At 50.3% G+C, this 21,343-nt stretch overlaps 5 protein-coding genes across 5 annotated transcripts; 2 read left to right on the top strand and 3 right to left on the bottom strand.

The window, feature by feature from the left end:
- Positions 1–87: 87 nt before the first annotated feature.
- On the bottom strand, positions 88–1,211 carry TGAM01_v208564 (hypothetical protein; the record flags this gene model as incomplete). Its single annotated transcript, XM_018806321.1, has 3 exons — positions 88–323; positions 429–1,041; positions 1,107–1,211. The coding sequence occupies 3 exons, from the start codon at positions 1,209–1,211 to the stop codon at positions 88–90; spliced, it is 954 nt and encodes a 317-aa protein (XP_018660572.1).
- A 2,525-nt stretch (positions 1,212–3,736) lies between these two features.
- On the bottom strand, positions 3,737–7,939 carry TGAM01_v208563 (5-oxoprolinase (ATP-hydrolysing); the record flags this gene model as incomplete). The annotated part of the gene is made up of 3 exons (XM_018806322.1): positions 3,737–5,528; positions 5,586–6,844; positions 6,902–7,939. 3 exons carry the CDS (start codon positions 7,937–7,939, stop codon positions 3,737–3,739), a joined length of 4,089 nt encoding a protein of 1,362 aa, XP_018660573.1.
- Positions 7,940–8,788: 849 nt separating this feature from the next.
- Positions 8,789–10,300, bottom strand: TGAM01_v208562 (hypothetical protein; the record flags this gene model as incomplete). The annotated part of the gene is made up of 1 exon (XM_018806323.1): positions 8,789–10,300. The coding sequence occupies one exon, from the start codon at positions 10,298–10,300 to the stop codon at positions 8,789–8,791; it is 1,512 nt and encodes a 503-aa protein (XP_018660574.1).
- A 1,617-nt stretch (positions 10,301–11,917) lies between these two features.
- Positions 11,918–12,497, top strand: TGAM01_v208561 (hypothetical protein; the record flags this gene model as incomplete). The annotated part of the gene is made up of 2 exons (XM_018806324.1): positions 11,918–12,190; positions 12,264–12,497. The coding sequence occupies 2 exons, from the start codon at positions 11,918–11,920 to the stop codon at positions 12,495–12,497; spliced, it is 507 nt and encodes a 168-aa protein (XP_018660575.1).
- A 1,484-nt stretch (positions 12,498–13,981) lies between these two features.
- On the top strand, positions 13,982–15,307 carry TGAM01_v208560 (hypothetical protein; the record flags this gene model as incomplete). The annotated part of the gene is made up of 1 exon (XM_018806325.1): positions 13,982–15,307. One exon carries the CDS (start codon positions 13,982–13,984, stop codon positions 15,305–15,307), a length of 1,326 nt encoding a protein of 441 aa, XP_018660576.1.
- Between the last annotated feature and the right edge of the window lie 6,036 nt (positions 15,308–21,343).

Genomic DNA, 21,343 nt, shown 5'->3' with positions numbered 1-21,343 from the left:
CGATTTCATGCCAATCAAAAGAAGAAGAAAAGCCTCCGCCCCCAAGAAAAGACAGCAAAAGAGAAAATTCCGTGCCATGGTTTTTCGCTAAAATGTTTGCCATACGCTCGTCAGCCAGGCGCCGAATGTCACTGGCTGGACGCTGACGCTACTGCTCCGGTTGACGGCTTCGTTTAGTGTCGCCTGTGAGAAATCGTACCGCCCGTTGGCTGTCGCAAGGAGCCTCTGATAGTATGCCACCTTGCCATAGTCGCCCAGTTGAGCATAATAGGTAAGCAAGGCTTCGAGTTCTGCGGGCTGCTGCACATGCCGTGTAAACACCGCTAACAACAAGTGCATTAGCTCTCTGTGTCACCTGCTGGGGTCTTTTGGCATGGGAATCCCACGGAGACTGAGATCTTGGGCTGTGTGTGCCATGACAAACTAACCATTGCAAGCGGTGCTGTATGTGGTGATGAGGTCTCGGACTTTCATCCGGTCCCCGAACATGGTATACTCACGGGGCCAATGCGAGGGCCCCAGGTCGACAGCTGCCACGATGTATCGAACCACGTCGTACACCGATGTGAGGCAAACACGTACCGAATGCCCTTTGGAATCTTGTTCCGGATACTCGGCCGCGCCTGTCCCAGAATTGACGAGAAATTCTCCAGGACCGCCCACGCCAGAGCCGTGGCCGATGCCAAAGGTGTTAATAATGCCGCAAGGGTGAAATCGCTCCATAAAGAGGCCGCATGAAAAAACGGTATATTTCATTCGTGACGACTCAGACCACTGGTTTAGCAGAGCAAGCGCTTGCGAGGACCCGCGATCTAGGGGATCATTCCGCGAGGGCCGTCGGCTAAGGGGCCCTTCGAATTCTGAGGGGACAAACATGCGGACGCGCCCGCGCCCGGAAGCATCGATGAGATGCAGCTGTTCGGTGCCGGATATCGTTGATATGACCAGATCGACCCCTTGGAGCGCAAAACCTAGGCTGTTGTGGTCGTGGTAGTCTACGACATGGACTTGGACGTCGAACTGGTCGAATTCGGGCCTTGCCTACTCGCAGGGTTAACACGCAAAATCCCCGAGCTCCATGGAAAATGTGGCGTGGAAAACCCAACAGATCTTGATAGAACAACAACGTTGTACGCATTCGCCGCCTGTGCCAATTCTGTCGCCAGCAGAAACCCGAAGCCCCTTCCGCCGGCGACTGCAATCCGCATCATGATGTTACCGTTTCGCAGCCAATGCAGGCCGCAGTCCTATGTGTTTTCGCACTCTCGCTAGGCGTGATTGTGTAGCGTGCTTTTTTTTTTCTTGTCTGCTCTGAATTCCACGACGGCAGTGGTATTGTTTTAATGATGTCGCAGGATAGTGTGCGGTTCATGTGCGTATAAATACCAGACTGGGGCCTCAATTTTCCGCGACATTGACGTTACATTTGCCCATACACACCATGCTGCAATTGCCGTGCGTATGCGACAGAGGTACGAATGGACAGACGTCTTGGCCTGCCGCGGGAAAAGGGCACATACATATGTGATGACGACCCGGAAATTGTGCAGAATATGGCACACGATCCGCCTTTCTCTTATACTGTAGTCATCAGAGACCCAACGAAGGGATGGAATGAGGGGGGACGAGGTGCCGTGGGCGAGCCTGGCCTTTTTTTTTCTCCTGCGTCGGGATGCACTTTCATTGACTTATGCCGCTGCGCGGGCCACACCATGCGTGCGTGCCTAGCTAGGGCAGCAAAGGCAGTAGCCGCAGCCAGGATGGGACGGTTCCTTATTACGTGCATATATGTGCATATTGTCTGAACCTTGGACCGGAAAAGCCCGAGCCATGGCGCATCTTTGTTTACGAAATGGATGCCTGCGCGGCAGGTGATGCCAGGGCACAGCTTCCTGGCGCCTCGGTTGAGGTGACAGATGGGCGACGATGCCGCATCGCGGTATCTGGTGGTGGGGGGGATACACGAACTGATCCGTCGCGGTGGAGCTTAAAACCACTGATCGCCTCACCGATAAAAAGTGGGATAACCGGGAGAGCCCACACAAAGGGGCAAGCCGTTTAAGAAACATCAACGCGGCAGACGACTAGACACTGTTTCGGCATGTGGTGCCGGAGCGTTGGCTTCTATCAGTTAAGCAACATGCCGCCAGCGGAGCAAATTCTCGTCGTTTGGCGAACAGTTCGTTGCGAGTCGAGCCCATTAGATGAGCACAGGTTTTGTGTAAACGAGACCACGTCCGTATTCTTGGTCAGCTGGTATAGGAAAGACAACTAAACAGGCTGTCTATCATTCATGCAACCAAAACTGTCTTAGGACTAGGTTCCTGGATTTGAGTGCAGAAACAGGCAAGGATCTGAACACCTCAATGTGAAAGGGGGCAAAAGTTAAAACGACGAGGAGGAAATTAAATCTGAGCCAAATGTGCCGTGCTGGTAAGCCGCAGCATGTATCACAAGACGCCAAAGAGCCTCGGATTACCCCAAAGCTTAGCGTCAAAGTCACCAAGAGCTCCTATCAGAGACCACGATTCCTTAACGCTGCTGCTAGGAAATGCATCTAAAGCCGCTTAATCTTGCCAAAACATGCAGAAGCGGAGGCAGATTCCTGCTATCTAACAAGGGGACCAAGCAAGTTTGCGAATTTAGCCGAGACAAAGAGGGTACCCAGGCGGTATGTGTGTGCACATGCTGTGTTTCCGCTCCGCCGACCATCACTCTCCGAGCGATTCGCGCTTCATATATGAGCTCGCCATGCTTCTGCTGCTACGGAGGTAGCATTGGGGATCCATCAATAATAATGGAGTATAGATAGGCATTCGGATCTTGAGTTGGCCAACAAATGCCGCTGCTATTTAGCGTAATAGGCACGCAAACGGAATATATCACTTTGCCGACAGCACAGGATATTCGGCGCCAAAAAAAAAAAAAAAAAAAAAAAATGACCCAATCTTCTTTCGGCCTCCAGCTTATACATCAAAACACCTAGACACACAAAAACAATACGGCATTGTTCTTTGACAGACCCCAAGTGCTGCATACAAGCACTTTCATGGGTCTCTTGGAGTAGTTGTGGGGCTAGGGAGAAAAAAACGACGGCGGCCCGGATCTTCCCACGGGTACTAAGCCTTACGGCGAAACGCCGCCTTGAGGCATCGTGAATCGATCACCGATCCTACCCATAAACCATGGCGGAGCCATTTCCAAAGCCATGGTACGCCTTGTAATTGGCGAGAGAGTAGCATGCAAGGTCACATATGTTCTAGCACAGGCCGGCAAAAGACATGTAGTATGCTGCCTACTGCAGTAGCTACGCCTTGGAAGGATTTGGGGGCCAAGGATGCAACCACGGCACAGCGGAGATCGGCAGCCTGAGCTGTAGGGCTGAAGCTGAAAACAACACCATTTTACTGGCCAGCTGTTGGTTTGTTTAAGAATTTCGACCCAACAGCACCATATCAGAAACCTGCGGCATAAGCGGCTGATGTAACCCTGTATTGAGAAGTGTTGGTAGACGCACTTCTGAAGTGGATCTGGGGCTTTGACGAAGTGACAGTTCTGGAAAGGTCTAGCAGTAGTAATACTGCTTACCAGACGATGGCATAAAAAGTTCGTACGGATCCTTGGAAAGATTTAGCTCAGCTTAGTCTAGGAGATCATCTTCCCTGAGGGGCATAGTGAGTAATAGTTCTATTTGCTACCCGGCCTCTTCGTCTATTTGTATGCTTTACAGGAAGTCTTAGGCCTGCAAGGCAGCCTCGTCTCTAGCTGCACCGCTGCCTTTTCTCCAGCTCTCAGTAAGATCCGTCCTCTTCCTCTCCTTGCTCTCTTTGCCTGGCTTACCCCAGCCTCCGCCTCCTGGAGTGTGTATGATGATGCGCTCCCCTGCTTTCATGGCAGCCGAGTTCTTGGCTCCCAGGTTAATATGCCGCTCTTCATATTCGATCTTTTCGGCATCTCCTTTTCCGTCAAGGTGCTTGAGAGATTGCTCCCAGCTTGTTTTTTCTATTCTTCTGACCCACAGGTTCAGTCCACAGTCACCATCCTCGCCTCCATTGAGGCCATATGGGTGATACACGCGCCTCTCACTCAGGATGGATACTTGTAGGGGTATGCGGAATTCAATATCTCGAATAACACCATCGCCACCACGGTGCTGACCGTCGCCCCCGGAGCCTTTCCGAATGGAAAATTCTCGGAGGAGGACTGGGTATCTTCGTTCAAAGATTTCCGAGTCTGTGATGCGTGTATTGGTCATATGGACGTGTACGCCACTGGTTCCAACCCAATCTGGCCCGGCACCACTGCCGCCGGCAATGGTCTCATAGTAGCCAAAGCCTTTGACAGCTTCTTTGCCAGATTGGTTTCCACCAAAGCCGAAAGTAAGGTTGTTGCAACAGCCTTGGCTAGCGGCACAAGCCTGGAAAGCTTTAAAGACCACGTCTGTGATACGTTGGCTGGTGAGGACGTTGCCGCCTACGACTGCAGCGCCAGCAGACGGCGAGAGCAGCGACTTGGGCGGAATCTTGACGTGGACTGGCTTCAGACAGCCCTGGTTCAAGGGAATGTCCTCGGAGATGAGGCAGCGGAGACAGTAGATAATGGCGCTATAAGTGATTGCCTCTGGAGCGTTGATGTTGCCGTATACTTCAGGGCCGGTTCCATCAAAGTCGAATTCTGCCTCGCCTGCTTCTGGGTCAATAGTGATTTTGAGCTGAATGGGAGTTCCATCATCCATATAGTCAACGGCGGATAGCTCTTTGCCTTCGAACCGCTTGTAGACATCCTTGAGAAGTCGACGTACGCAAAGCTCGGCGTTCTTCTGGATATTGACCATGTAGAACTGGACAGTGTCCTCGCCATATTCCTCAATCAAGGTCTCAATGAGAGAAATTCCCTTGTTGTTGGCGCTCACTTGAGCCTTCAAGTCATTGATGTTATCAGCAAGGCATCGCGTGCCACTGCATTCGGGATACTGCGCTGGTTCGTTGTAGAACAACTCGATTACCCGCTGCTCATCAAACTTGCCGCCGCTGACCAGCTTCTCGCTCATAATGGAGGCTCCCTCTTGGAACAGCTCGCGAGAGTGCGGCGGCATGCTACCGGCGCTGATTCCTCCAATGTCGGCGTGGTGGGCGCGGGATGCCGCGTAGAAGAGAATGTTCTCGCCCTTGGCGTCAAAGGCGGGCATCACCAGCGTCACGTCGGGGAGATGGGTCCCGCCGTATGAAGGGTGGTTCGAGATGATGACGTCTCCTTTCTCTAGGCGGCCCTTCCAGATCTCGGCCTGGCGACGGACCAAGTGGGACATTGAGCCAAGGTGAACGGGGAGATGCGGCGCGTTGGCTACGAGATTGCCGGCGGCGTCGAAGATGGCGCAGGAGAAGTCGAGTCTTTCCTTGACGTTTGTGCTGACGCTTGTCTTCTGGAGCGCGCGGCCCATTTGTTCGGCGATGGCCATGAATCTGTGGCCGAAGATGCTGAGCATGATGGGGTCGACCTCGCGATCGCCTTCGACGGTGTGATGAGACCTGAAATGATTGATTAGTACTTTTGACACCCCAAGAGAAGGGATGGAGGAAACATACTCATCTTTAGCACCATCCTTTGCGATATCCAGCACGACATGTGTCCCCGTAATGAGCGCCTTGGTCCGCGGCGTTACGACAATGGTCTGCGTGCCGTCTGCCAGCATAGCCGGTCCGTTTACGACATCGCCTTCGCTCAAGTCTTCGAGCTTGAAGACTGGAGTCTTGACTCTCCCGCCCTCAAAGTAAACCTCTTGCTCGCCGTGTTGCGACTTTGCAGAGGCTTCTTGTCGCTTGATGCTCTTGAGCTGCTGGTCCACAGACTTTTCCTGGTGGCGGAAGCTCTTTCCAATTCCACGGACTCTCACGTCGTCCACGATGATATCCCGGTCGTCGAGCGTGAAGCCAAATTCATACCGGTGCTGCTTGACAAATGCTTTGCCAAACGCCCATTCTTTGCCGTCAAAGCTGGCCTTTGCCTCTTCCTTGCTGGGCTTGATAATCATCAGCGCCGACTCCGTTCCGCGGTATCGCAGGTTGAGATATTCCTCAAACACAATCTCGCTCTCGTCAAAGCCTTGTTCCTTGAGAGCAGCCCGCGACTTGTCCTTGAGCTTCTCCATCTTGGCTTGCAGCTCGCCGACTACTTTTCCGTCGTCTTTCCAGACGGATGAGTCTGGCTCCTGTCGCTCGTCTACGACGTCTGCAAGAGCCATACCGTAGGCTGATAGGACTGATGAGTACCGGTGAACGAGGATTTGGCCAACGCCGAGAGATTCTGCAATGGCGACGGCGTGCTGGCCGCCAGCGCCACCAAAAGTCGCCAGTCGATGTTTGGAGGTGTCGTGGCCTTTTGCTTCGGTGATGGACCGGATAGGTCTTGTCATGGTTTCGTTTGCAACAGTCAGGAATCCAAATGCGACTTCATCCACGGACAGCTTCTTCCCTGTTTCCTGGTTAACCTGGTCCGTCAATTCCTGCAGTACCTTTCTGCTCGCTTCCAGATCCAGTCCCTCGTCTTCATTCTTGCCAAAGATTTTGGGAAAGAATTCCGGCAGCAGGCGGCCCAGATACAGATTGGCATCCGTGACGGTGGCAGGGCCGCCCTTTCGATAACACGCCGGGCCTGGATGCGCGCCGGCGGACTCGGGCCCCACGACGAACAGTCCGTTGCGGAAGAAGAGACGGGAGCCGCCGCCGGCAGCGACAGTGTTGATGTCTAGCTGGGGAGATTGGATGGTGACGCCGGCCGTGGTTGTTTCGAAGACGTGCTCGTATCGGCCTTCTCCGTAACGAGATACGTCTGTGCTTGTGCCTCCCTAAAAGTTCGTTGTCAATATTAAGCAGTATAAAAGCAGAAGGGTTGGCTTTCTTACCATGTCGAATCCAATAACAGGGATTTTAGTCTCTTCGTCATAAGATGTGATGGCATATCCAACTACTCCTCCCGCAGGACCAGACAGAATGGCCTTGAGACCAGTAAACTTGTCGACATCGACGAGGCCACCATCGCTCTGCATGAATTCACATCTGGCGCCCCTAGCTCCCTTCTCATGCTTGACGCTCTCCGTACCCAGGCCTCCTTCAAAGCCGGCCTGGAAGCCGTCTATATACTTTCGAATAGCAGGAGTCAAGTAGGCATCTGCGCAAACCGACGTCGCCCGCGGCACCAGCTTGACCATGGGCATCAGCTCGTGGCTCAGCGAGATGTGCTGGAAGCCAATGTCCTTTGCAATCTTGCCTATCAGAGCCTCGTGCTCGGGGAATGTGTATCCGTGCATGAGACAGACGGCTATACTGCGAATGCCCGAATCATACACCTCTTGCAGCTTTTGTCTAATGTCGTCGTGCTCAGGGCGTCTAAGCACTCTGACTGTCTCGCCTGATAGACCCCTGACGAGGTCCTTGCCCTCTGCCTCCTTTGTGCCCGCTTGGACACCAGCCTCTGTGATTTTCCTCTCCGGGTCCTCAGCATAGTCCTCCAATGTGACGCGCTCGTCAATCTCCACGACCTGCTCATACAGCACATCCGGCTTCCGAATGGCCAAATCAAAAATCTTTGGCCTCGACTGATTCCCAATCGTCAAGCAGTCCCTGAAGCCCTTTGTCACCACCATGGCAATCTTCTCGCCCTTCCTCTCCAGCAGGGCATTTGTCGCCACCGTGGTGCCCATGCGGATGGAGTCAATCTGCGTGGTGTCTAAGGGTTCGCCGCGGGGAATCTCCCGCTTGAGGAAATGGCTCATGATGCGCCGGATGCCCTCGAGGGGCGCATCTTTGTAGTTTGCCGGGTCCTCGGAGAGCAGCTTGATGATGATTTCCTCACCATTGTGCTCGCCGACGCAGTCGGTGAAGGTGCCGCCGCGGTCGATGGCTATGCGAATGCCACGCTCTTTGGACGTGTTATTCGCCATGGCAGCAAGTGAATGAGTGTGATATTATAATGGAGTGGATAAGTGGGATGTTTGGAGGGGTATCAATGGCTCTCTCAGTTGCAGACCATGAAGCTGTCCAAGTCAGATCAGCCTGGCGAGATGTCTTTATTTGAAGGGCTTTAAAACTCACGCCAAAGCCTGCTTAGTGAGCAATTATCTCATAATACTGCGAAGTCGGATGAATCGACGCTGCTTAAGTACATGATGCGATGATTGCCGAGCCCTTTTTTCGATGGCGGGGTGTGGAGGAGCTCCAGTTGCTTGCTAAAAGTGGCGGGGTTCCGCCTCCGAGCTACCAAAAGTGAGATCCGTGGAGATACGGAGTTGCTGGCATCATTAGGTATTTGACTTATAATTCGGTTGGACAGCTTTATCTTGTTACTTTATCTCCATCTACGAGCTATTTATGGGGAGTGTTACAGCAGAAATTAAGCTGGAAATGGAATCTCGTCAACATTCTATTACTACTACCCTTGAAAATTACTTGCTCCTACGGCATCGCAACGCCGCCTCATATTCCTTTGAAATCTCCGCAAAGCGGCCTCGACATACTTGTACATCCAGTGCATGAGTGCGTAGCGCTCACATAGTGTAATTGGAAATTATCCCAGCATCCAATCATCTCAAGGCACTTTGGCCGAGTGGTCTAAGGCGCCGTGTTCAGGTCCTGTTCGAGTCCAGCATTCGAACAAATCTATTCGCGGTCTAGAAATAGGCGAGGGTTCGAATCCCTCAGGTGTCATTCTTTTTTCTCCTTTTTCCCACTTATAAGCTTCGTAGAGGCTTCATCTCTTTTTTAGTCTTATTTTCTTGCTGTGATGCAGTGACTCAACTTTTTAGTCTTAGGCGCTTTCTTGGACGTTTTTTGATTGCATATTCATTGGCTTTTCGTTTCCGAGGTTTCGGTGTTGGCTTGTTGTCTTCTTGAACCGCTCGCTTTCGAGGCCTGAGCACTCTAGTAGTCGGAGGTTGAGCATCATCTTCCTTCTTCCTCTTCTCCTGTGGGTCACTTGCACCCTTCTTGCCCTCATCTTTGTTTCCGTGAACATTTTCCTTGGAGTCACTTTCTGAGCCTTTGGTGCCCGTGTCTTTATCCTGAGAGATGTGTTGTTTCCCCTGCTGGGCTTGATCTTCCTTGATACCGTCTTTCTGTCCACCGACGCCTTCAACCGCACTATCTTCGCTTTCTGATAGTATGTGTTCGCCGTTGTCCAGATGATACACCCAAGCATTGATGCCGTTGACTGCATGATACCGCTCAAGGTGATTCTTGGTTTCCATGGCCAAAACAAAAGCAAGGTCTTGACAGTTCCGAAGCATGGCAACGCCTCGGAGAAACTCGTCGTATGATCCCGCCAGATTTGCTGCTAGGATAGGATATTGGTGATATACTATCTTGCCGTCGGGAGATTTGGACTCGTAATGGGCGTAGAAGCGGATAAACAGGCCATCTGAGATGAATGTTACAATCACCGCCACATCCTCTGGTTCTTTTTTCATCTTGGCATGCAAAAGAGTAGCATTTCTCATGTAAACAAGCGCCGCGCCATGTCGTGCATTCACCGCCTCTTCGGCCTCCAGAGTTCCCACTGCAAACTCACCAGACATGTGTGGGAGAGTAAGTGATCGACCACCGGATCGATAGCATACTGCCGCACTTAAATACTCAACATCCATGCCTCTATAAACTTCCAGTGAGAATCCTTGGATGAATCCAGGACAAGGCTGCTCGAGGCCCTGAGCAAAAGGCGCATATTCGGGGAAGTCGTACCAGCGCTGATAGTACGCCCTCTGATATCCGGACCGCTCTGGAAATATCTTGAACAAATACCGCATGGCTGCCCTAGTAAGATCTCGATGCCGCTTGAAATGGGGATACGCTTTGTATTTCTGCCACCCTGCGAGCGTCCAGTCGGAATCAACCCGGGGCTGTAAAAGTCGCTTTTGCAGCCATTTCAAATTCCTCGGCGGTTTGGACAATTGGGGCGTGAGAATGCCGTTCTTCAATTGCACTGCTGGATACTCCTGGTAAGGGACGAGTTTGTTCATCCATACTTTATCGCAATCTTTTGGGATCCAGTCCGGGTCTTCATTTTCTTGAACCTTGTCTGGGCATACTTGTGCGATAACCGCGCCGTGGTGTTGCAGGTTAGGGTTCTCACGTCTGACTTTTTGTAGAAGGGGATACCATGATGCAAATCTCTCTGGTCCATCTTGATTATCACTTTCAGCCTTCTTGATGACTTCTGTCTTTGCCTCCAGGGGCTGTTGTAGCTGAGTTTGCGGTTTGGGTATGGTAAGGGTAGGAACTGCGTTGCTTCTTTTATCTCCTGGAGCCATGATGGGCTATCTGTGAGTTTTGGCGGTGGAATATGGCTCCTGAATTCTCATATATTGGCGACGGCAATTTGATTCGAAAATGAATTTATAGGCGCAAAATCATGTTAGACACCGAGACTAGATGCGAATTACTGGCATACAATTTGTAAATGGGATGAATTTGGGCCCGTCTTTCCTATTATACGCAGCTTTCTCATACTGTTTTTCCTACCTATTACCGCATTGCGCAGCTATGGGCTATGGACGCTGACTGTCGATGCCATCTCACGGAGAGCCATTTCAAGAAACACTGCTTTGAGTTAGACGCTGATGAAGGCACATTGAGGTGAAGAACAATGAAGATGTGAAAACGAAGCATAAGTCGGCTAAGAATAGCTCGTCAATGAGATTTCACAAAGAGTCACTGTCATCAAAGCCGCCGATGTGGTCACAGCTCGATGGTATGTCTTGTCTCACTTGATCCGTTAATAAAGTATATGGGCATTTTAAGATTACAAAATGATAAATTCCGCGCTCATGAATGGAAAGTACATTGTGAGCATTCTACGGAAAGAGATCCCAATGCTTCTGGTTCGGGCAAGAGCGTCTAATCGCAGGTACGAGACGAGACGATACGAGACGATACGAGACGATACGCGGATGCAGGAACGTGCACGTGCTGCTCCGAAACCCCTGGCATTGACGTTTTCCCTTTTATTCTCTCTTACGCCAATACATGCATACAGAGATGCACGTCTATGCATGTCTCGCTCATGTTTACTCATTCATCAAGTAATGATGATTGCATCTCCTCCAAAATCTGCTGTTCACACGTCACACCAAGTAATTTTCCGTAGGATTTAGAGCCCAAGTCCTAGCTCCAAAAACTGGGAACGGCAGCCCAGATTTAATTAATTCGCGACAAGAGTCCGTCACTGTTGGGCTCTTGTCCATCAATGCAACACCATGTCAGCGCCAGCGAATAACAGCCCGCCATGGGGTCACACCAAGGCCGGCTATGACCTCATTCATTCAATGCTGCAAATTGAAAGCAGCGCTGCCCAACCCTTTGTCTGCAAATCACAGCATGCATCAAACCACTTGAGATATCAGGCAATCACGGCATTGTTTAGGGGTTTTCCAAGGCCTGACAAGCTGGTATAGAACCAGGGAGGGCCGTATGATTGACCTTTACTCTTTCTCGCTTAACGCCGGCTGCGTGTGTTTGGACAGGCGATGTCGCTGCAGCAAACCACGGCTTTGTGATGCCTGGATCGGGAACCCCTCCAGCTGGACGAGGCAAACCGGCTTTTAGCAAAGGTAGTCAAAGAAATAGTGACCACGGAGGGGGGGTCATGTGTGCTACGTATGACGATGCGACCGAGTTGGTGTTGTTGATCAATGGCCATGGGAGGCAGCGCTGCTCATTCGCGAATGGAATAAAGAGCAGCGTCTTTGTCCTTCCAGACAAAGTCGAACAGTCTCCCTTTTGACCATCATCTCCTTGGAGCATCAACATTACATCCTCCTCTTCTCATTGATTCCCTTTATAGCAGAGCAGTCAGTTTTCATCTGCCTCTTTTGCCTCTCAGCTCTGTATAACACAACAAAGCATCCAATAAAAGGAAATCATCAACAATGGCGTTGGATCGCATCATCAACATTGTCCTCCGAGCGGCAGAGCTCGTCTTCGCCACCATTGTCGCCGGAGTGACAGGCCAGCACCTTCACCAGTACCGCCATGCGTCCAACTGGTCTCAAGGCCGCTGGATCTATACCGAGGTCATCGCGGCACTGTCCATGTTCTTTTCTTTGATATGGCTTATTCCCTTCTCGTGGTCCTTTGTGCACTGGCCCGTCGACATCATCCTCAGTCTGTGCTGGTGGGCCGCCTTTGGCCTCTTGGTCAACGTAAGTTTACATGTCCTTTCTTTCATATATGCTCCAGCACAACGTAGCTCAGAAGCTGACTCTCCCTCTATAGATGCTTGATGGCTCCTGCGGCTACATCTTCGACTGGAACAACGTCCACCCCATCTCCGGAGACCAGTGCGGCAAGTTCAAGGCCGACATTGCCTTTACATTCCTATCCGCTCTTCTCTGGCTCGTGTCTGCTCTGCTCGGAATCTACTGGGTCACCAGCCATGGACGCCGCGCTACCGTTGATGCTGCCCAGCGCCAGAACAGCCGCCGCTGGTACCGCCGAAGCCGTGTCTAAAAGCTAGCTACCAAGGAGTTAGCCAATACGGCAACATAATCATTCATGATACCCTTACTAATCCAACTAGTACACTCTCATTTTCTTGGTTTTCTGTGGTTCATAATGCGGTGTGAGGATGAGGCTGGAGTTGAGGTGTGTGATGTTCAGGGGAAGTACGAAACAAGAAAAAATGGCTTTTGCTTCATGACGATTCATTCGGGTTATTCCCTATAATACCACTTCTGACGACTCTTTTATAATGACTATACCCAGCTTAGCTAGCACTTAATTACTTATTACGACTTTATCTTTGTTTACTATGGAATAAATCTACTGTTACCATCATGCTTATCTCGCTGTGCCCCTTGAATGAACATCATCTATACGACTTAGCATCTGAATTGAGCGTATCGTATCTGCCGAGTCTGAAGAAAGAAACTTAGATTCGGGACTAGGAATTCCCTTTTCGTAATGAAATCTCCGTTTCAAGAAGTTTGAGGCTTCTCCAGAGTCCTTGGCTATACCAAAACAACACGCACCATCGACGCCATGATCGAGATTTCAAGAACCGCAGAAACCCCCAGCTGTAGATCCCAACCACGCACGTCATCACGAGGCGAAGTGCCGTGCCTTGGGGAACCTCCGAAACGCCCTACTGATTCACAAACATTGGATCGAATTGCATGTTTTCGTCAAAACCGCGTCAAGCCACCAACGCACCGACAGCACGCGCCTGTGGCAGCTCTGCTCACCAGCCACAGCTCGTAGATGATGTAACGATGATTGCTGTCCAGCGCCACCACAGAGCACTCCACAACCCGTGCGCCCCGCCACCACGCGTCATCGACAACTCAATCGGCTTTCTTCTTCCCTCTGACTTGCAGCACTTTTGCATCACGACTCCAGCAGAGCTGTTTGACAGGCCCCGCAAACACGAATCAGCTTTCTTGCTTGGATCGCCCGTCTCTCCGCTTTTACCAAGTAATTAGCATTTGGCCTTTGGGGTATCTGAGTTTATGTAACTCCAATTGCCTTGTTTGCTTTAGCTGCGTGGCTGTGCGGCTAGAGCCTAGAACTCTCTGTGTCCAGAGCGTCTCGGACTGGCTCGAATGCTCTGGTGGAGACGTCGACGGTTGACGGCAACGTCACACATTTCACTTATGACGAGCATATGGAGGAGGGTCTTTGGGTTACCTCATACCGATGCAGTGGGCGATTCGTGAGATCTGAATGGGGCCAGAAAGCTTCGCAAAGTTGAACGCCATCGGTCGAGGTGACAGCATGAGCCACAATGTCATCATAGGCAGCGATCATTCGTTTGCGGAGGGAGGTGATTCGGATGAAGAGCCATATAGTCGTGATGCTCCTCCATCCTACTCCTGGATTTCCCATCATCATCACACACCAATCAAACAACATCACTCTCAAAGCACCAACCAAAACTTTATTTTAAACTTATATCCTTTTATACACTCAACTTATACATTCAAACATCAGCAATCATGTCTGGACTCATCGAAAAGGTCAAGGATAAGCTTCACAGCCACTCCGACAACAAGACTGAGCAGCCCGAGGGCACTCACGGAACTCACAGCTCCCGCACTGCCAATGCTGCCGACCCTCGCATTGACTCCGATCGCGACCACCGCGCGGCCGTGGGCACCCATGATGGCTCTTACACCACTGGTGGTGACAACTACTCCTATGGCGAGTCCAACACCAAGGGCAGGAACACTGCCGGCGACACACTCACATCTTCTGGCACAACTGGCCCTGCTCCCACAACCGCAGGCGCGCACAAGTCCGATATGCTGAACAAGGCGGACCCCAGAATCGACTCAGATCTCGATGGCAGCAAGAACATGGGCCTTCGTTCCGAGAAGGCTACCCACGCTGGCACTACCCAGACTGGAACCACCGGCACTTCTCACGGAACTGATACCACCAGCTCTACCTACGGAACCGGAACTACCACCACTGGCTCCAGCACTGGAACCAGCGGCACCGGAACCGCGTTTGGTTCGACTGGTCCTGCTTCCAAGACTGCCGGCGCACACAAGTCTGACACCCTGAACAAGGCCGACCCCAGAATCGACTCTGATCTCGATGGCAGCCGTAACATGGGCCTCCGCTCTGAAAAGCAGACTCGTGATACTGGACTTACCAGCGGTCATGGAACTGGAACTACCACTACCAGCACTGGAAACACATTCAGCTCGACTGAGCCTGGCTCCAAGTCTGCTGGCGCACACAAGTCAGTCGGCTCTGATTTCGGTGGCAGCCGCAACATTGGCCTCGGCTCTGAGCAGGTTACCCACGACATCGGAACCACCAGAACTGCTGGTACTTCGGGAGCTACCTCCGGCAGTGGATTCGGTACCGGTATGGGCACTGACACTCTCGGAGGCGGCAGCGGCATCAACACCTCCGGCCGATCTGACAACTACACATCTGGCACATCTGGCCTAGACACCCGTAGCTCAGGCCTCGGCTCAGGCACCGGCACCGGCACCGGTGGCTACTCCGGCTTGGACACATCTTCCGGCTTGGACTCGACTTCGGGATTCAGTTCCGGTGAGCGTCACTTGGGTGGTGAGCGCCACTTGGGCCAACAGACTGGCACCCTCGGCAGCGACACCACTACCAGCGCATACGGCGGCCTGGGCAATACCGGCGGTGCCTTTGGATCTGATCGCCAGACTACCGGCCCAGCTTCCAACACTGCTGGCCCCCACAAGTCCGACGTGATGAACAAGGCCGATCCCCGTGTGGACAGCGACCTCGACAACAGCAAGACCTTTGGTGGTGACAAGACTTATCAGTCTTAAGTATGAGATAGTGTTTCGCACCAGGAACAACATCGTGGATGGTAGCCCACAGGGAACATTCATTTGATGGGTCATTTAATGATTTTCCTTTGTACTATTATTGTAATGTTAGCGCTAGGATAATGAATTGATATGAAATCAAATCAAATTGAATCAAGTCTGATCAATCAATATGAACGATGAAACAGCTTATACTCACGATTCGTATAATAATACATTGCACTCCCAGTTGCTTGCCCAAAGACATTTCGCGGTTGGCAAAGACCAGTGCATCCAATGGTGACAAGAATCTCGCTCTATAAAATGAAACTGTGTACTCAAATCATCCAACAGTCAAGCATGCTAGCTAGATAAAATATCCATGAACTACTTATATATTGGCCTATTACCCTCTGTTAGAACACAATTTCTCTACTCACAGGCCCAGTATACTTGCAATATTCACTCGGCATATAGATAGCAGTGAAGAACGTGTACAATCTTCGTAGCAGAGACACATGCAAGCATATAGGATCCATTACACAAGCAGTCTTATCTCTCTAGCATCATTCATCTTCCCGACATCTTCATCAGCCAGCATTCCAAAGCAGCTAATTACAAATCCCAGTCTTTGCCTCTTTCTTCCCCCCAAAAAAATCATCTCTTCAAGTCATAATCGCAACACTTACCCAACTTCCTTTCCTCCGGAGCCAGACACTTCAATCGCGTGATGTTGTTCACAAACGCATACAAGTTGCACAAACAGATTTCTCAGCCACAACCTGCATCATCCGACTCGCCGCTCTGGCAAGCCCGCAAACAGACGCCTCAAATGTTTCACAGAGATGAGGAGTGACGCAAGAAAGGCAAGATGCTGCCATTGTAGAGCTCATTTTTGCGTCTTCTTGCGTCGCATCTCATGTTTTCCCCTCATACGCCTCTACCATGATCTTAACCGTCGTTAGTGTCCAAGACTACATGTACCTTAGTACCTACATGTGGGTAGGTAGGTACCTTGTACAACACAGCCACCACTGGTGTTTGTTATGTAGATCAACTGCTTGCTCTATTTGCCCGTAAAGCTCAGATAGTGACAAAAACAATAAATTAGTGTTCTGTTTTGCGCTCGCTACAGGAGACTGGATAGGAAATACCCGCGACGTCGTACGTTGTCGTATGTTATTCTACATTTCGCTAAGCGCAGAAGCTCAGCCCAGCGTCTGTTGAATGCAGGTAACTAGAGATTCTTGGCATGCACACGCGCGGCTAGCTTTTAGCTGTGAATTGCCCGCTTAGTTAATACGGAGCAATTGTTTCCAGTAGGTACCTGTATCAACATTACTTATACGGGTATAGAACAGTGTTAGAGATATGACGCGGAATCAATAGTGGGAAGTAGAAGAGGAATCTGCAGCGATTGTTAATCATTACTAGCCCAAAAAAAAATTCCATCCACTATTCTCAATTTGTAAGATGTCAATGAGCATAGCAGACTCTCTTACACTCTGCTTGGGGGATGTAAATAATTGCTCTCTGCAAATAATGCCACCTACCATTTCAGAGCCCACGGCAGCCTCAGCTATACCAAACAAACGGCTCGTCTCGGTTAGCTAATCCACCAAGATCCAATCGAGCTGTACTTTTTTTTCTTCTTTACTTAATTGGCCGAACTTTTCTTCTTTTCTCTTCGCCGAATTTTCTTTCACTCCACTCCCCCATAAACGCGAGGCCCGATCCGCCGCGCGCCCACCCCCGTATATCCCGCCACCGAAAATTTAACCCCCATTTTCAACGACACGCGGCCGATCTATAAACGGAGGTGTGAGAAAAGGCGAACAAACGTGAGTTCTACGCCAAATCAATTATGCCGTTACCTAAGGGGTGGGAAATTTAATTGTAGGATCTTAACCCTGGCCGGCTGTATCGTGTATCGTTCCAAAAAAGGCCGGGCTGAGCCCTCCCTACAGTAAGTACATGTATTCAAAGAACCCTGATCTTTCGTAAACCCATCGGGAAATTTTGATTCTCGGCCTATCTCCGTTCACAACCCATGGCTTCAACAAATCAAAAACCAACAGACCGGCGACTCAATCTTCCTCTGGATTACCGAGCCCGTAGTTATGCAAAGTGGTGTGATTTCATGGGCGGCTAGCGCTCGTTAAGAGCCGTTGCAGTTCCAGACCGCGCCAATCCCAGTCAAAAACGATCAAGAACAAGAGCACTGGCCATCTCAGGACCCAGGAAATGACAATCTGGGTATCCAAATGCCCGGTAGCCAGGCAACACCCTCGATGGAACCTGATTTTCGTGTCCCTTGTCGACATGGGCCGCAACCCTTATGACGCCATTTTGATTGTAGACAAGGTGAAGCATCCCTTGTCTGGTAGCAGTATTGGGCAGTATAGTGTCGTGATGTTATTGCTACGTAGCAGCAGTCTAGGTTCGGGGATCGCTAAGTCTCCCATGTATCGATAGTAGCAGCCCGGAGGAGCACCCCGAAGGATGGTATTTGACAACAGAGGGGCTATTGATGTTGGCCGTGGCAGCACAGCCTTTAGACTTGATTCGCATCGCGTCGGAAGCGAGGACAGAAAGGACTCAAAGATGTACAGTTCAACAAGCCAAGCCCATGAAAACTGCGGGATTTTTACCCATTCGTTCTACCCGTACAGAATCTTCGCCAAGGGTCGTGAGCCAAGTGATCTGCCATGATTTGCCCCTGCCTACATCCTTCCAAATGTACCAGCTGAGTGAAGAGGCTCAAATGTTTTTTCCTGTCTAAACCCGAAGCAACGCGGAGCCAGCTCCGAGAATTGACACCGGTTATCCCGTCGCTAACACGGATAGGTACTAAACCGTCGGCATCAGCAAGGGTACGCAAGTTGGCAATCTTTCAGCTCCAAACCCCCCCTGGGAGGCGCTTACGATGGCTTTGGTCACCATTGTAATGCACGCCTATCGTAGCGTATACCACATACAAGTACATAGTACTACACACATTTTCTTCAAATACGACCAATTGTACGAGTTGTTTCGCTAGCGGTGATATTCCTTCAGCTTTAGACAAGCAATAGATCGCGAGGCGGTTTTTTGTTCGATTGTTGCATGTAAGAAGTAAAGGCTTGGCCATCACGGTAACGGATAGCACTAGCTAAGCTATTGAGAGAAGGAGATGATCGAATCCAACTAGTGAGGCTCTTTTAGTCCACGTCTACCCCGGAGTTATCCATTAGGAGTAAAAGTTGCGCCTCGGAGGAAACACTCGCTGATCCAATAGTTCCATCTCAATCGCTCACGCCTCATCCGCACACGCTATTTCTAACTGGTCATAATTCGCGACGGGGGAGTGAGTCAAAAGCAGAGAGATTTGTGCCTTGTTCTGTGCCAAGCAAAAGGCAAAATCTTACGATTATATCCCTATTGGTTTAATGACTTGCTAGTTCAGCGTTAGAATGCCTCGCTTGTGTATGTACATGTATGTTGATTTCAGGCGGCACTTACAAAGCACGGCTCACATTACTAGGTATTTATTCCCGAAATAAGGCCAGACACAATAGTCTATCTCTGCATCTTACAGGATCTACTGATGCCCTTTCCCGAATTCCCCTGTTGGATCGATTCGATTTCCCCAGTGCTGACTGACCTCTGTTCTATGTCATAGTGAAAGCCGAAGCAGCACGAACCAAGGAAAATGACTTGCTCAACGCAGCCTGCAAGACATGGAAACTAGCATACACTATTCCACGTAAAATTAAGCTTAGTTACAAACAATCGCCGTAGCCAAAGTATCCAGCGCCATTGGAGTCAGCCCTTTTACACCAAACACCAAACACCTGCAACAAAGCCTAGCCCAGGACTTACATTCCCCTACAAGGTTGTGTCCTCTACCAGTCATCTCTTCATCAGGTCAATCACAGAGTCCTAGATCGAGGTATTGGATCAAATCCTCTCTCCACTATTAGAGATTCCAACAGAAACCGCCTCACGCCAAGGCCGGCGATGTCAACGTATAGGTACCTAAGCAGCGTAACATCCGTCAAATATAGCAGCCAACGACAACCCCGCAACGGCGTACCAAGTCCGTGGATACTACCTACCAGAGCGTTTCAGATCTGACAAGAGCCAATTTCTTCCTCTTAATGCCGGGCGGTAACAAAAGGTGTCTCCCGTTATTTACTATACGTCAGATGCACTCCCCTGTCACCAGATACTACTACTATGCCGCATATATCGTGCAGTCCGTGCATGCAGCCTGCAGCACTCACATGAGCAGAAATGCTACAAGACAAGTAAGTGGCTGAAACCGAAATGGTCTTATTTCCAAACAACCCTTTTCCACTATGGCTATTTACAATAGTCAACCGACTTGACCAGCCAATCAAAAGACCTCACATGCATAGCATGAATGGCAATGCCCGACATGCCGAATCCTTATATTATGTCATGGGCCAGACTTGCAACTCTGCCAAGCATCGTCAACGGCACAGATCAATGCACGCACCACCCTCTTCGGCTCGGTCTTCGTGTTACTTTGATCCGGCTGCTGCCAAGCAAACATCTATACATCCAACTACCAGTGACATACTATGTAGCAGTACTATTGTAATGCAACCTATATACCGCTCCTAATGCTACCTTGTATTACACTGTACGCACGTAAAGAGTACATCATCCCGTCCTGTTCGGCACATGAGCCTCGTACTCGGCACATTCTCGCTGCCATTCACCCTTTCACCCATTCACCCTTTTTATGCTCCCATGTCCATTCTATTCCCGCTCCTTGTCTGAAGTCCAAACGAATAAACAAAAACTCCCCGAGGAAAAGCAATCAAGGGTCTCCATCGCTAATGCTCGTAAGAGTTACCTACTGTACTATGCAGTAAGTAGATGGCATATCACCAAAGCGACCTTTTTTTATTTGGCTACCAAGCATTTTGCGGAGCCTCCCCGCCACGGCACACGGCTCACCCATCTCTCTCTTCTCCTCTTTTCTTCTTATTCCCTTGTTTCTTCCTCCATCTTTTCCAAACACCCCATGTTCCCTTTTTGCCCCATGTCCAGGCGGTCGGGTCAGCTCTAGGCTCCGTTGTCGTTGTCGCCCCAGGCCCAGCGCAGGCCATTCTTATCAACCCCCCCTGTCTGTCACCTGCTCAGAGCAAGACAAGCAGCACCTTGTTGTATCACGTAGGTGGCTTTTTTCCTTCTTTTTCTGATTTTAAAAAAAATTCTATTATTTCCTTTGTCTTTGTTGGTTATTATACATACCCCTAGCCAATTTTCTTTTTTTCTAATCAGAATCATACACCCCAACAGCGGACCCAAGTAAACAGTACAAGAAACAAGAAATAAGCAGGGGGTGTGGTTTAGACCTTCCCGCCAATATGCAGGTCTTAGACCCGTCCGAATCTTCCCCCAGATGATGCTGTCTTGGTAAATTCCCCTTAGCCGACACAAGCAAAAAAACAGCAAAGAGAGACATGCCGTTAGACACACATCTAAGACGCCAAAAAAAAAAAAAAAAAAAAAAAAAATAACATCCCTGTTTGCCCAAGTCCCTTCCCCGCATTTTTGCTTTTCCAAATCCTCCTAGGTAGATACAATCTATGCGTCTAACTACTGTCCGTGTTATACCTACCTATACTAGTATAACATCATTCTGGCTCTCTTTTGTCATCACTGCATATGTACCCGTCAATCCGCCCGTTGCTCCGCCCGCCGCAGACCGAAAGACGCAGCGGGACCCCGTAAGTCGAGCCGTGTGTGCTTACATGATGCTGCCAACAGGTACCAAGATACCCTGCCTACAAGTACCCTTGCATTCGAAGATTGATTCAAGCGTAGAAAAGGCATTAGATACCGAGTAGATAGGCAGGCAGGCAGATACGAATACATGCATACGTACGGTGCATAGTACTACTAGATTCGATAAAGCAAGGAGACAAAGGGAAACGATCCTTCAAATCGTAGCACGAGCTGATTATAAAACGACAGGTACAGAGTACAGATGGTCATGTAGGTACGAAGACAAGGGCAAAGACATGATCAGCCCCCAAGGCC

Source organism: Trichoderma gamsii (assembly GCF_001481775.2).
Source record: "Trichoderma gamsii strain T6085 chromosome Unknown Scaffold_37.2, whole genome shotgun sequence".
Classification (NCBI taxonomy): domain Eukaryota; kingdom Fungi; phylum Ascomycota; class Sordariomycetes; order Hypocreales; family Hypocreaceae; genus Trichoderma; species Trichoderma gamsii.
This window is presented reverse-complemented; position numbering and strand designations above follow the sequence as displayed.